We start from the raw sequence: 13,741 nt of genomic DNA on the forward strand, positions 1-13,741 counted from the left end.
CCGCATCAGGACCTTAAACAAAAACATATCAAATATCGGAATTTCCTTGTCATTTCTAATTCGAATCATTACAGTGCATTTCAAATATTTCAAACATACTTTCAAATATTATAACTAATATCCAACAACAAATTGTTCAAGAATGTTGATAACAAATAGGAACGAATATATCATGTCGATCGAATTTCAAGAAACATACATAACGTATTTTTAAGCAAATGTGGACATACTTACAAAGAACAAGTATGTCGATATATATATCAAGTAGTACACTTATGAAATGCAAGTGTACATAAGAGTATAGCAAAAACCCACTTACTTGATGACAATCTTCAAAGAATTGATGGAAAGAAAACTAAAATTCGGACACGAAAGCTGTTGGATTGCGTCGAATCGGACAAGAATTTTGCTGATGCGGTGCTTCGAAAACGGAGAAGAATGAGTTGCTGAAATGCTGCTGGAAGGTGTGATTTCTCCTACCCTTTGGCCACTATTTATAGGCTCATGGAAGGGAGGTGAAAAGGCTACCATTACAATCATGTTTATGGCCTTCTTAATGGCCTTAAACACCATTAACATGTTGTTATGACTCTTCAAATTCCTATTTGAATTCATGGCTTGAATGTGCTTTTAATTCATGGCTTTGTGGCTCTTCAAATTCCTCTTTGAATTCATGGCTTGAATGTGTTTTTAATTCATGGCTTTGTTTGTTAATTCTTTGGGTCTTCACACCTAAACTCAGTCATACAAAGGAATTATGCTCGTACATTTCAGGTATGGCATTGTAATTACATCAATATTGAATCAATTTTCTTCATTTGTTTTATTTTTTTATGTTTATTTTTTGTCCTGGATTATTTACTTTTAGAATGTTAATATCGTGCCATGGGTCCCAGGCTTGCGCATGCGTGACAGTACAATTGACTCCTATAAAAAATACTCCGTATTCGTTTTTATTTTACAGACCTGGCTTGGACTAAAATTTCGAAAATTAGACCTGGTGCCCAAGGCATTGCTAGTTTTGGCAAGATTTGGTAATTATGGATTAGATTTTTTGCTAATCATGGAATGATTTGTATCGAATTATGGAAGATATTTTTTCTAATTATTGAATGATTTAATGGCCATGAATAACACGATTTTTTGCCAAAAATAAAAACGCATGATCAGTAAGTGCTATAAAATAAGAAGAAATATATGTACTATATGGTTTTGTTTTGTATATGGTTTCTTCTATCATGATGTGTTATTTTTTGAAAATCATATGTATTTGTTATATAATGTGTTTGGTCGGCATCCACTTACTGAGTGTTTCTCAAATCATTAGTCCCCCTACTGTTCCTCCCTAGATAAGGACAAAAAACAATTGGAAGATAACGAGAAAAATATGTTCTATGGCTGGTTATGAAGAAAATTCTAGAATTTCACACATGTTTAAGATTGTATTATCATTATTTGATTTTAGTTGAAGATGCTTCTACTTTCTATTTCGTTTTTTTTTTTTTGAATTTTTCATTGTAATGACATTTTTTTATGAGATATACTAATATTGTTTTATATTTTGCTATGAGGATGGTAATTATCGAATTTATATTTGCAAAATTACGCCAGTGGCGAACGCTTCGGGCGCGAGACATAACATTTACGTGGTATCAGATCTTTCAGGTTTATAATCCGGTTGGGATCTTAGTATACAAATGTGACTAAGTGTCAGATTTATACAAATGACTAGTGCATTCCTTTCCAAAATTATCCAACTAGAAAAACTCGTAATGAAGGAAACTGAAAAATCTTATTTCAACCAAATTCCATCATTTAGGCCTACGAAATCATGTTTTGAACATGTGATTATGTCAATTGCTCCATGATCTTCATTCTTTATATTTTCGAACCATGTCAAAAAATTTGAAATTTCCATTTTTGGATAATTTCTCGAAAACCCTACTCGACCTGTCTAAGAAGCCCACAATTACTTCGACCAAGCAGGAAATAAAGTTGTGCCATTCTTGCAACGTACGACACACCAGAGAATTTCGTAGAGAGAGTAGTGCTTGTTTCCAATGTGGAAAGATGGAACACAATATCGCTAGATTTCCTGAAGCCGTGGATAAGGGAACTAGGGACGAATATTGGTACTGCGTCGATCAAACCGAAAAAAAATCTTAATGCTCGTGTGTTTGAAATAACTCAAGAAGAGACAGATGACTCAAGCGATGTTGTGGCAAGTACCCTTCTGATCAATAACTTACCTGCTTATATACTGTTTGATTGTATTGTCACTCATTCATTCATATCTAATAGATCAACAAGGAAGTTACTACTTATACATGAAACACTTAGTGAACCATTTAGATTAGCGACGCCTATCGAAAAACCATGGAGACATAAACTACTTTGAGGATGGAAGGTCAAATTTGAAAATTAAGTGTTCATTGCCTATTTGATCCAACCCAATATGGTAAGAACGTCAAGCTTCAAACCCTGAATTAAGAAGTTATATACCACGATGAAACCAAGGAGAAAAAATTACTCCTATCTGCTTCTCAAATTTGGAAAGCAAGAAAAAGTGGTAAAGGAGTTTACCTGGACATGTTAAGAGAGGTTAAAGAAGGAGCCGAAATCAGTTTAAAAGATATTCTGGTAGTACAATAGTTTCCAGATGTTTTTCCAATGATCTACGAGGAATGATTTCGGATCGACAAATAGAATTTGAGATTATGGTACCCGGTAAAGCATCAGTTTCAAAGACACTATACCGAATGACACCAAAATAGCTCGAAGAGAGGCTTACATCTACACTGATATTTACACTTCCTACTAAAGACAATTATTTTACCATCTACAACGATGCACCAAAAGAAAGCTTGAGAGGTGTTCTCATGCGAGGCAGAAGAGTAATTTCTTAGCTTCAAGGCAATTGAAACCGTATGATCCAAATTATCCTACTCATGATCTCGAACTAGTTATAGTAGTATTTCATTAAAGATTTTAATGCTGGGTCTATATGGTGTCAAGTATAAGATATTCACAGATCATCAGAGCTTCGAGTACATGTTTACACAAAAAGAGCTAAACATGAGACATAGACGATGAATTGAACTTGTTAAGGACTACAACTTGACAATAACATACCATCCAGACAAAGTAAACAAGGTGATTGACACTTAAAGTAGGAAAAGCTTGGGAAATGTAATATTGGATTTGCTTTCAACACAACCATGCCTTTGATAAACAATCAAATTGAAGTAGAAATGAGATCCTTATTTGATCAAACTTAAAAACCAAGTCAAAGAAAGGAAAACTCATGATTTCAAATGGATAAAGATGGAGTTCTATGAATGAAATGGCAATTGTGTGTACCAAACATCGAAAATATTCGACATGAAGTAATTTTGAGGTGCATAAATCCACATTTTCCATACACCCCTGCAGCACGAAGATGTCTAGGAATATGGAGGAAAATTTCTGGTGGACAAGATGAAGAAAGATGTCACATAATTTGTCTCCAAGTGTCAAGTGTGTCAACAAGTCAAGACACAACTTCAACAAGCCGGAGGCTACTCCAAACTCTCGAAATCTCGGAATGGAAATAAGACATATTTACATGGATGTTATTGTGGATTTGCCAAAATCAAAACAAAGTCGTGACGAGATAAGCATTATTGTAGATAGACTCACAAAATCTACGCATTTTCTACACATTCAGATGACTTTGGTTTTAGAAACCGATGAAACTAATCTTGTTCTAAATTGATCAATCAAAATTTTTTTATAACCAAATGTGGAAATAACCCGATCTGATATAGTTAATATGTTAAAATGATACATACAGAATAAAACCTAAAATAAGTGAGTGTGCTTGTCAGAACTGATTATATGAAAGTGGATAAACACACAAATTTATTTCTGTATGTTCGAAAACAAAATCTCTCTACGTCACCCTTCCTTTATTTCTGGAAGGTTCCACTATAAGACTTTGATTTATAAAAGTTTGTTGTACAAACTCATCTTAATTGATGTCACACTTTCGACTAAGACTCGTAACATAATCAGTAATTGATCCTTGATGATGTGATATCGACGTTGAAGTCAGTCATGCTTTGATGCTGAAGGTGCTCCTTAACTTTGGTGCTGATAATGGTGACAAGATTTCTTTGCATTCTCTATCACCCCATTGTCTGAAAAAAAAAAGAAGCTTATTGTAATTCGTCCTTGATTATAGTGGAATTAATTGTTTGTTTACTTTTGTTCCAATGGTTATATGTTTAATGGCGATTAATCAGATCTAGATAGATTGGTGTTGGCTTGGAAGTTGGAACCGATTTAAGTCCAATTTTCATGATCATATGAACATCAAATTGTCCTTTGAAGTTTGAATGAGGACCATTCCAAGATAATTTAATTTTCTAATCTATCATAGAATTTAATTATAAAATGGTTTTGACAACATCAATCCAATCATTTTAGCGGCAGAATAATCGTGTAGCATGCGTTCTTCACCTAATAATATTATTCGAATTGCTATGCAAAAAATAGAATAAAGGATAATATATATATATATATATATATATATATATATATATATATATATATATATATATATATATATATATGTGTTTTAGGATGGAGTCTCATGTGAGACCATTTCACGGATCATAATCTGTGAGACAGGTCAATCCTACCCATATTCACATTAAAAAGTAATAATTTTAGCATAAAAAGTAATACTTTTTCATGGGTGACCCAAATAAGAGATTCGTCTCACAAATACGACCTGTGAGACCGTCTCACACAAGTTTTTGCCATGTATTAGATGTTTAGGACGTCGCCTTAGTGGTACTCATATAGGTGTTCACCATATCAAAACTCTCTTTCTATATTTATATCATTAATATCTTGGACGCCTATTGTGGATAGAGTGACAAAAAATACCGAATTTTTGGTACGATAACGGTATGTAATTTGGAAAAATTTTCGTTGTATATCGAATAATATATATAAATTTATAAAATATTTAATGTTTTTAAATAATAAAGTTAATCTTTTTTAAAAATAAGATATTTTTTGGTATAATATGGTAAATATCGATATCTTACCGAATCTCCGTATACCATAATTTTTCAATATAATTGGTATGCTGATTATACTTTTGGAAAATTTCGATATTACGAGACACAATGAACGTTGAGATGTCATCCACCTGTTGGATGTGATAAAATTGTACATGTAATAGATAAATTTTAGCTCAATGATGCCTACATAGGTGTCCACGATAAATGTCTAAAAATCAATAATATGTGTGTATATATACACACACATGGTTCACGCAAATGAAATGATGAGAAACTATTTCATTTAACTGTATAATTTATTCATTATCACCCACCAACGGCGGAGTCAGGACCTCGAGCAACGGGTTTTTTTATATAAATAATTTTTAAAAATTAAAAATGACAAAAATAGTGCAATTTTTGTAAAAGGCTCCAGTGAGACCTCGAGCAAGCGGGTTTTGTAAATTTTTTAAAATTATACTATTTTTTCAATTTTATTTTTAAAATAAAACCATAGTAGATGTGTCAAAATCAGACACGACTCACCAACCTGACACGATTCAACCCGAAAAAATTAGGTTTGAGGTTTCAGGTTCGGGTCAGATCGGGTTGGACTCGATAGTTGACCTGAAAAAAATGATCGGGTTGACTAGAAAATTTTAAATTTTTTTTAAAAATAATTAATAAATATTGCCTACATTTTTATATATTGTATATCTGAAAAAATATTTATTGTATATTTATATCAAAATTTTCATAATTTAATATTTATTTTGAATATTTTTATTTTTAAACAATTGTTTATTTGATTTAGTAAATAAATTTTATTTTTGTGCAATTAGACTTTCAAATTTAAATCATATATATGACGGAGATTTTGTCATTATGTGTTTAACTTAGTTTGTTTTTGAATTTTATTTATTTTTCTTTAAAAAAAGTTCAAAATCGGGTTGATTTGGGTCGGGTTTGTGTTGAGAGTTTTCGAGTTAGTTCGGGTTGAGCAATTTTTGAATAGTACTAATGCTCAACATGATTTAATTCACCCAACCTACACGAATTGACACCCTTAAACTAGAGCATGAGAAGTGCAAAATGTCAAATGATTTTTTTTTAAAAAAAAACATTCCATTTGGAATATTAAATAATTTTAAAATAATCTACTCGTCTACTCATATTATTATTATTTTTCATATCTAAAAATTATTACATTTAATTTCAACGCAATAAATTAAATTAATTAAAAATTATCACTATTTATAAATATTCCTTATTTATTATGATAATATCTATACGTTTAATAAAAATAAATTTCGATTCATATTTCCACATGATTTTTATGCAAATTTATTTGACTAATCAGTTTAAATAAAAAATAATCACTTTTTGAAAAATCTAAAACCGATCCTAAAATATTTCAATGTTCTAATAAAGGTTTCATAGATGACACATTAATTAAAGAGTGAGTCTCATGTGAAACCGACTCAGAGATCTTAATCCGTGAGACGGGTCAACCCTGTCCATATTCACAATAAAAAGTAATACTCATAGCATAAAAAGTAATACTTTTTCATGGATGATCTAAATAAGATATTCGTCTCACAAATACGACCTGTGAGACCGTCTCACACAAGTTTTTGCCTTAATTAAATCGTTAGGGTAATATTAATTAGAGCATCGGCAACATTATGATATACATTTATGTATATACATGTATTATGTAACAAATAGTACAATTATAAGTCTAATTTTGTATTGCAATATAATTTATACTAGTGTCATTTTACACGAGTTGCATAGTTGTATAACTGGTTTTTCTTTTTTTTTTTTGTGTGTGATTATAAATTTAATTAATTTATATATTAAACTAAAATAATTATATTGAAATTATTTTTTATTTTTGTTGTAATTTATAATTATGTATGGATAATTTTTTAATAAAAATAATTATTAAGTATATTTTTTTGGTAACTAGGTATCTTAGGCTTTGAGTATGTCTATTGTAAGATGATCTTACGGATTTTTATCTGTGATATGGGTCAACCCTACCGATATTTACAATAAAGAGTAATACTCTTAGTATAAAAAGTAATATTTTTTTATGGATGACCCAAATAAGATATTTGTCTAAAAAAATATGATCCGTGAGACCGTCTCACATAAATTTTTGTGTTGTATGTATATACATGTATCATGGTACCGTAGTACGAACTTGGTTGACTTTTCACCTCAATAATTCGAAATATTCCTTCTAAGAATATTTTTCCAATATTTCTCTGAAAGTTCATATGATTGGTCGAGATTAGATTATAATTTAAAAAATATAAAATTATAAAATTGGTCATACAAGTTATTTTGTGATCTAAAATTTTGGTCCTTTAATTAGTCAAAACAATTGGCCTTTGTGCAGTGAATTGATTTTGATAAATTTAGTTTGATTTTCGTCGGAATCTAAATTTCATTCAAATATTAAAAAATATCCGATGCAATTTCAATATTTCAATGTGTTTTTTTATATATAAAAATAATGAATTTTTTTGAATTTTGGTCCTTTATATTCGGCTCTAGTCTCTATAGGATTTTTGTCTTGTATGTTATCGAATTTCAGTGGTTAAATTTTTTCAGTAACTTGGGTCATTTTTTCAACGTAATATCGACATGGTGTTGACTTGACACCGACATGTCGTTCACATGGCACGTGCTATATTAGCATTCCTGAGGATAAAATTACAAAAATTACCAAAAACGAATTATATATATATATATATATATATATATATGTATATATGTATATATATATGTATATATGTATATATATATATAGCATGTCTTTTGTGAGAGATTTCAAGAATTTATATCCGTGAGATGGATCGATCCATTTTTTTTTTTTGGAAGTTACTACTTTTGACATAAAAAAGATATAATTTTTAATAGGTCGGGCCGAGTCAGATATCTGTCTCACAAACTTTAGAAGTGAGATGGTCTTATAAAATACAATGATTATTTTAATAATATTTTATGGTTTTATCTAACTGTGGTATCTGTATACTATGCAAGCTGCATAAATAAAGTCATTGAATAGGTGTAGGTATCATGATGTCTGTCTCTCAATGTAAGATCATGAACCTCATTAGGAAGTGTACTACATATTCTAAACCGATTCCTAGTCGATTCAGCCGTCTAAAATAAGAATAAAATTTGCTCGAGCTTGAGACTGAAATTTGTGATTTAAATGTTATGTTTAATTGCTAAAGACATAGAGATGTCAATTCATACAAATAAAATGAAAGTACTGAACAAATCTCTTTCGAACTTTCCAAATGATTATCGTTTATAGAGTAAAATCATATGCTGTTATGATTGTACAACATTAGTTCTTTGACTAACGTGGAGGCTCTACGTACTAGTATTTACTTTGATCCGTTTACCGTATACATTGAGAGTCATAAATAGGAGTTAATGTATTGTAGTCGGAGATTCACCGCTCACCTACATGTGAAAATATTATACGTGATCTGATGAGTTAATATTGTAAGAAATCAATGGCAAGAGTGAAATATATGTATTTCGGAAAGATGTTTCTTCAATTGCACATATCATGTCATTATTATTCAAAGATACATAAGATCGTTGTCGAATTTGTTTGCAACTTTCGATATATCATTGATTGGATATTCGATAAGGATATATAAGTTGAAGAGACTGTATTGTATAAATCCTCATATATATATATATATATATATATATATATATATATATATATATATATATATATATATATATATATATATATATATATATATCATTCATTATCAATAATTGACTACATGATATTTTTAAGAAAAAAATATTAAATGAGAATTTTAAATAATGAAAATAAAAAATCCTGATTGAGTAAGAATTCTAGAAAGATTGATATTTTTTTTATATGTAATCAAATATTGATTAAAAAAAACCAAAACAAAAAAATATATACAATATATATACATTGATGGATTGGTTCTAACACCTGTAAGGGTGCTTCAAACACAATATTCTCAGTGAGCTGTAATAGCTCGTATTCTAAGAATGTAATCACAGATTAATTAGATCGAGTTTGGTTTTAAACTAAACGAAAAATACTTGAAATAACATTAGTTAAGAAAGCTGATTAATTTGAAAGCTTTTTTTTTTTTTACTTGTGTAACTGGATATCTGAAATGACGGGAGTCAGTTCTTGCTTGTATCAGTTCGGTTATGGTGAGAACTGAACTGATATCAGCTCGAACTGATCAAATCAGTTTGAAAATAATAGTTAAACAGTTAAGTACACAAGATATGTTTATAGATGCTCGGAGACTTCAATTACTCCTATTTCACCCCTTCTACCATCTCGGGTAGGATCCACTAGAAGATTTGATTTATACAACACCTTGTACAAACCCACTCATCTTTAGACTTATGCTACTGCCTAACTGAACTCCTAGTCTAGACTGAAGGCAGCACCTTCCAGCCAACACTTGTTTAACGTCCATGTGTTAAAGACTACATGCGCAAGTTTAATATCTTTGTGTAAGACTCGTTCAACTATTCAATAAACTTAACTCTCTGTATATGTGAGTGATTGTGTGTGAGTGTTGGAGAACTGATCTATGAATACAACACGAAAGTGTTCTCACACACTGAGGGAATTGTGCTTCTAATCTAAACTGATAACACGTTGAAGTGTTCTTTCAAATATGGGCGGATTGCTTCTTGTAAGCTGGTATACAATGAGCCTATCCTTCTTTTTTTCTCATGATTTTCACACACTTATTTGTTGATGGTCTTGATCTTGTATTTATATAGGCTTCGTGACCGTTCTTCAAGACTAATCAAATATGTCCTTTACAGTTTGAACCAGTTCCTCGATATTTATGCCTTGTCCTTTCTGACAGCCATTATGGAACATCTTGACTTTAAGCTCTGCTGCAACGTTCATTATTGTCGTTTGACTGGAAAAATGCTTTCCTTAATGCGCACAGTTGGATTCCACTTAGATAATCTTGTCGTGTTCTGCAAACTGATCGGCTCCTAACTAATGTTCTGAACTGGTCAGTTGAACTGGCCTAGAACTGGTTTGGTGAAATCAGTTGGCTCGTCAGCTGAACTGATTTAACTATTTCAGTTGAACTGGTCAGCTTTGCTCTTCATTAGCTGATCGGGTTTCTGAAGGTCTTCTGCTGAATTACCTATCAGTTGAACAATCAGTTGAACTTGTCTTTAATTAATTAATTAAACTGGTTCAGTTGGGCAATCAGTTGGCGCTTTCAGTTTGCATCTCGATAGCTTCAGTTTAGGCTCGGTAGCTTTCTGCGCACTTAGGTAAATTTACCAGAAACAAAATAACAAGTTTTGTTAATATCAAAATCAAGATTGTGAACATGAAATGTTCTAACATACATATTAAGAAAATCAAGTTAAAATTTCTCTCTCCCCACATTGGAAGATAAAAATCGTTCACTACCCATCAAGGAAGCTCACGGCCGAGTTCTTCCACTCCACCATGCACAACTACCGAGCCACTGCCAAGCCGTCCTACCGTCGTCGGATTTTTGAAATTTTGATGATCAACTTTCAACGCAAATTTCGTTTAGATTTTTAGTTTGACCTATATGAGGAATCCAGTTTCTGATCATGGACTAGATTAGACGATTGAAGAAGGAAGAATATCTGTTCATACGAATTTATAAGAAATATCATCTCTGCTTAAAATCTGTAATAATGAGAGCTGACGTTATATATACGAAGGTAAATTGTTCAAAAACACCATATAAATGATTTAAATCATACGACGCTTGAAGAATGTTTTGAACGTCAAAATAAAAATTTTAAACTTCTCTTCCTCTTTAGATGCGAGAAAACCCATAATGTACATTAAAAAATTACAACACATGTTCCAAACTCCATTCCTTAGAAGTTGAATTTGGGTATGATCACATGGCATAAGACTATAAAAAATGGGATAAACTTGTAAAGTCTTCCCTTAATTCTCATTTGGAACATTCTTTTTTTCCCTCTTAATTAATTAACTACCTAACTAACCCATCGCGAAAATTGCGGAACAATTAAGGGAGCAACTTCTTCCAAATTTTCATCCCTATTCAGTCAATCATCGAAAAATCATTTACCCTTTCTACAATACTTAATTAATTGGATAAATTTTCCCAAAAATCCGTTTCCCAAAATTGAAATTTACTCGAGAAAAAATTGAAATTAGAAAATTATTCTATAATATTGTTCAAGAAACCAATTATTCCCAATGATTGCGCCATTTTGGGTAATCTTCTTTGTTGTCATATTAGGAAAAAATAATTAACCTTTTATAATAATGTAATTATGCTCGTCAAAAATGAGAATATAATGGAGATATATTATGCAAATAATGTCAAATATTAGCACATGCAAAAGTCACGTCAAGGGAGATTTATATGTATATTTTTTGCAAAATTTTCTATAACAAGAAACTGAAATTTATTTATTTATCTTTCGTAGTTGCAATCAATCTCTTTAAAATATATGCAATCGACTAATTTAGTAATGCAAATTTGATCCTTCCAAATGTAGATCCCATGTGGGGTTGAAGCCATTGGAAAAAGAGTATGAAAATTGATAAAATATTGGATTAATTTCAGGATTCTCTGAGATAATATTTCAATTTTAAAAAGTTGGGTTTAGTTGATTTTTTTTTTTAAAAACCCAACTTTTAAAATTAATTTTTTTGATTTTTTTTAAAAAACCCAACTTTTAAAATTGCTTTTTTTTTTGTCCAAAAAATCAATTTTAAAAGTTGGGTTTTTTTTTTTGAAAAATATTATCAATTTTCAGAGAATCCTGAAATTAATCCAATATTTTATCAATTTTCAAGAAAATCAAATTAAAAGTTGGGTTTTTTTTAAAAAAAAATTAAACTATTGACTTCTCTCACCTATAAAAAGGCACAAGATTTTGTGAATTTTCAAGAACCAATTAACCACCACATAGCTTCATCTTTCTTGCCATTTTCCTCCAAGTAAACAGAAGGGGAGAAAGGGAGAAAAAATGGCGAAAAGTGTCATTTTAGCAGTAGCGATTATGGTTCAATTGGGTTGTTTAACAGTGCCTACAAATGCTATAACAGCTTCCGGATGGACTCAAGCTCATGCGACTTTCTATGGTGGCAGTGATGCCTCGGGAACAATGGGTACATTTCTTGGATATTTTCTTTACATTTGATGTTACATGCACGTCAAGGATTATACATATAATCTTTTGAAAAATTTGAATCGAGCTCGAAATCGAACTAAAAATTTCGTAATATATTATATATTTGTGTCATATATACATTACATAGGGGGTGCTTGTGGATATGGCAACTTGTATTCCGATGGCTATGGGACTAACACGGCAGCATTGAGCACCGCGCTGTTCAACGACGGGGCATCCTGCGGCCAATGCTTCCGACTCGTCTGTGACGTAAAAAGCGAGCCCCGATGGTGCATCAAGGGGGCGTCCGTGACCATCACGGCCACCAACTTCTGCCCTCCAAACTACAATCTTCCAAGCGACAACGGCGGGTGGTGCAACCCGCCCCGCCAGCACTTCGACATGGCTCAGCCGGCTTTCGAGAAGATCGGCATCTACAAGCGTGGAATCGTGCCTATTCTCTACCAAAGGTTTGCCCCCTTTTTTTAAAAGAAAAAATCTCACTTTTATAAACTTTTTTTCTAAAAAAAGTATTAGGTTCTTTCCTCTCTAAAATTATATAATATGGTTTTTGTCGGTGATATGAGTTTGACTTACTTAAATTTTTACTGAGTTTAATATTTACTCTATGATGAAAGACGCAATAAGCTCGAGCTCGAATCAAGTTTTGACTGAGTGGTCGATCTTATTAAGATACATAATTTATTTGAATGCAGGGTCCCATGCATAAAGAGAGGGGGTGTTAGATTCACCATCAATGGGAGAGACTACTTTGAACTTGTACTACTCACCAATATTGCCAATGCTGGATCCATTAAATCAATGCAAATAAAGGGCTCAAAATCGAAGAATTGGATGTCTATGTCAAGAAATTGGGGGGCTAATTGGCAATCCAATGCATATCTCAATCGACAAACCCTATCTTTTAGGGTTACAACCACCGATGGCTCGGTCAGGACTTTCTTGAACATCGTCCCCTCGAACTGGGCCTTCGGCCAGACTTTTTCGAGCTCGATCAACTTCTAGGCCCGTTCCGAGGCTTTCGTGTCCGAGGTGGTTTTGGGTTTTTATAGCTAATAGGCCGAGGTGTGCTTTGCTGTTTTTTAAATCGAGAAAGCTGCCCGCTAGACCTTCGACTCGAATCTCAAAATAATAGCATACATAATAAGATGTGTGTTTTCTATTATTGTGTGTTCTTACCATTATATTGTTTTATTTTATTTTATTTCAACATAAAAATAGAGACATGCACACTGAATTTTAATAAGAGACAACCACTAGCTTTTGGTTGAAGCTGCATGTTGTCTCAAATATTGAAATGTCTCGAGTTTGCAATAAAAAAAATGTTCATGTGTGAGTTCATTTTTTATTTTTTCATTCATGTTTGTAATTTGTCAAATCATCTCACAAAACTATTGAGAGATTGTCTCACAAGACGGATCTCCGATCCGATCCGACTAAACTCATGAAAAAATATTATCTTTTATGTC

At 31.7% G+C, this 13,741-nt stretch overlaps 1 protein-coding gene across 1 annotated transcript; it reads left to right on the forward strand.

Moving 5' to 3' along the window:
* The first annotated feature begins 12,038 nt into the window (after positions 1–12,038).
* Positions 12,039–13,465, forward strand: LOC140819721 (expansin-A11-like). The gene is made up of 3 exons (XM_073179901.1): positions 12,039–12,249; positions 12,400–12,721; positions 12,968–13,465. The coding sequence occupies exons 1-3, from the start codon at positions 12,108–12,110 to the stop codon at positions 13,275–13,277; spliced, it is 774 nt and encodes a 257-aa protein (XP_073036002.1). The 5' UTR covers positions 12,039–12,107; the 3' UTR covers positions 13,278–13,465.
* The last annotated feature ends 276 nt before the right edge of the window (positions 13,466–13,741 follow it).

Source organism: Primulina eburnea, chromosome 18 (genome assembly GCF_022965805.1).
Source record: "Primulina eburnea isolate SZY01 chromosome 18, ASM2296580v1, whole genome shotgun sequence".
NCBI lineage: Eukaryota > Viridiplantae > Streptophyta > Magnoliopsida > Lamiales > Gesneriaceae > Primulina > Primulina eburnea.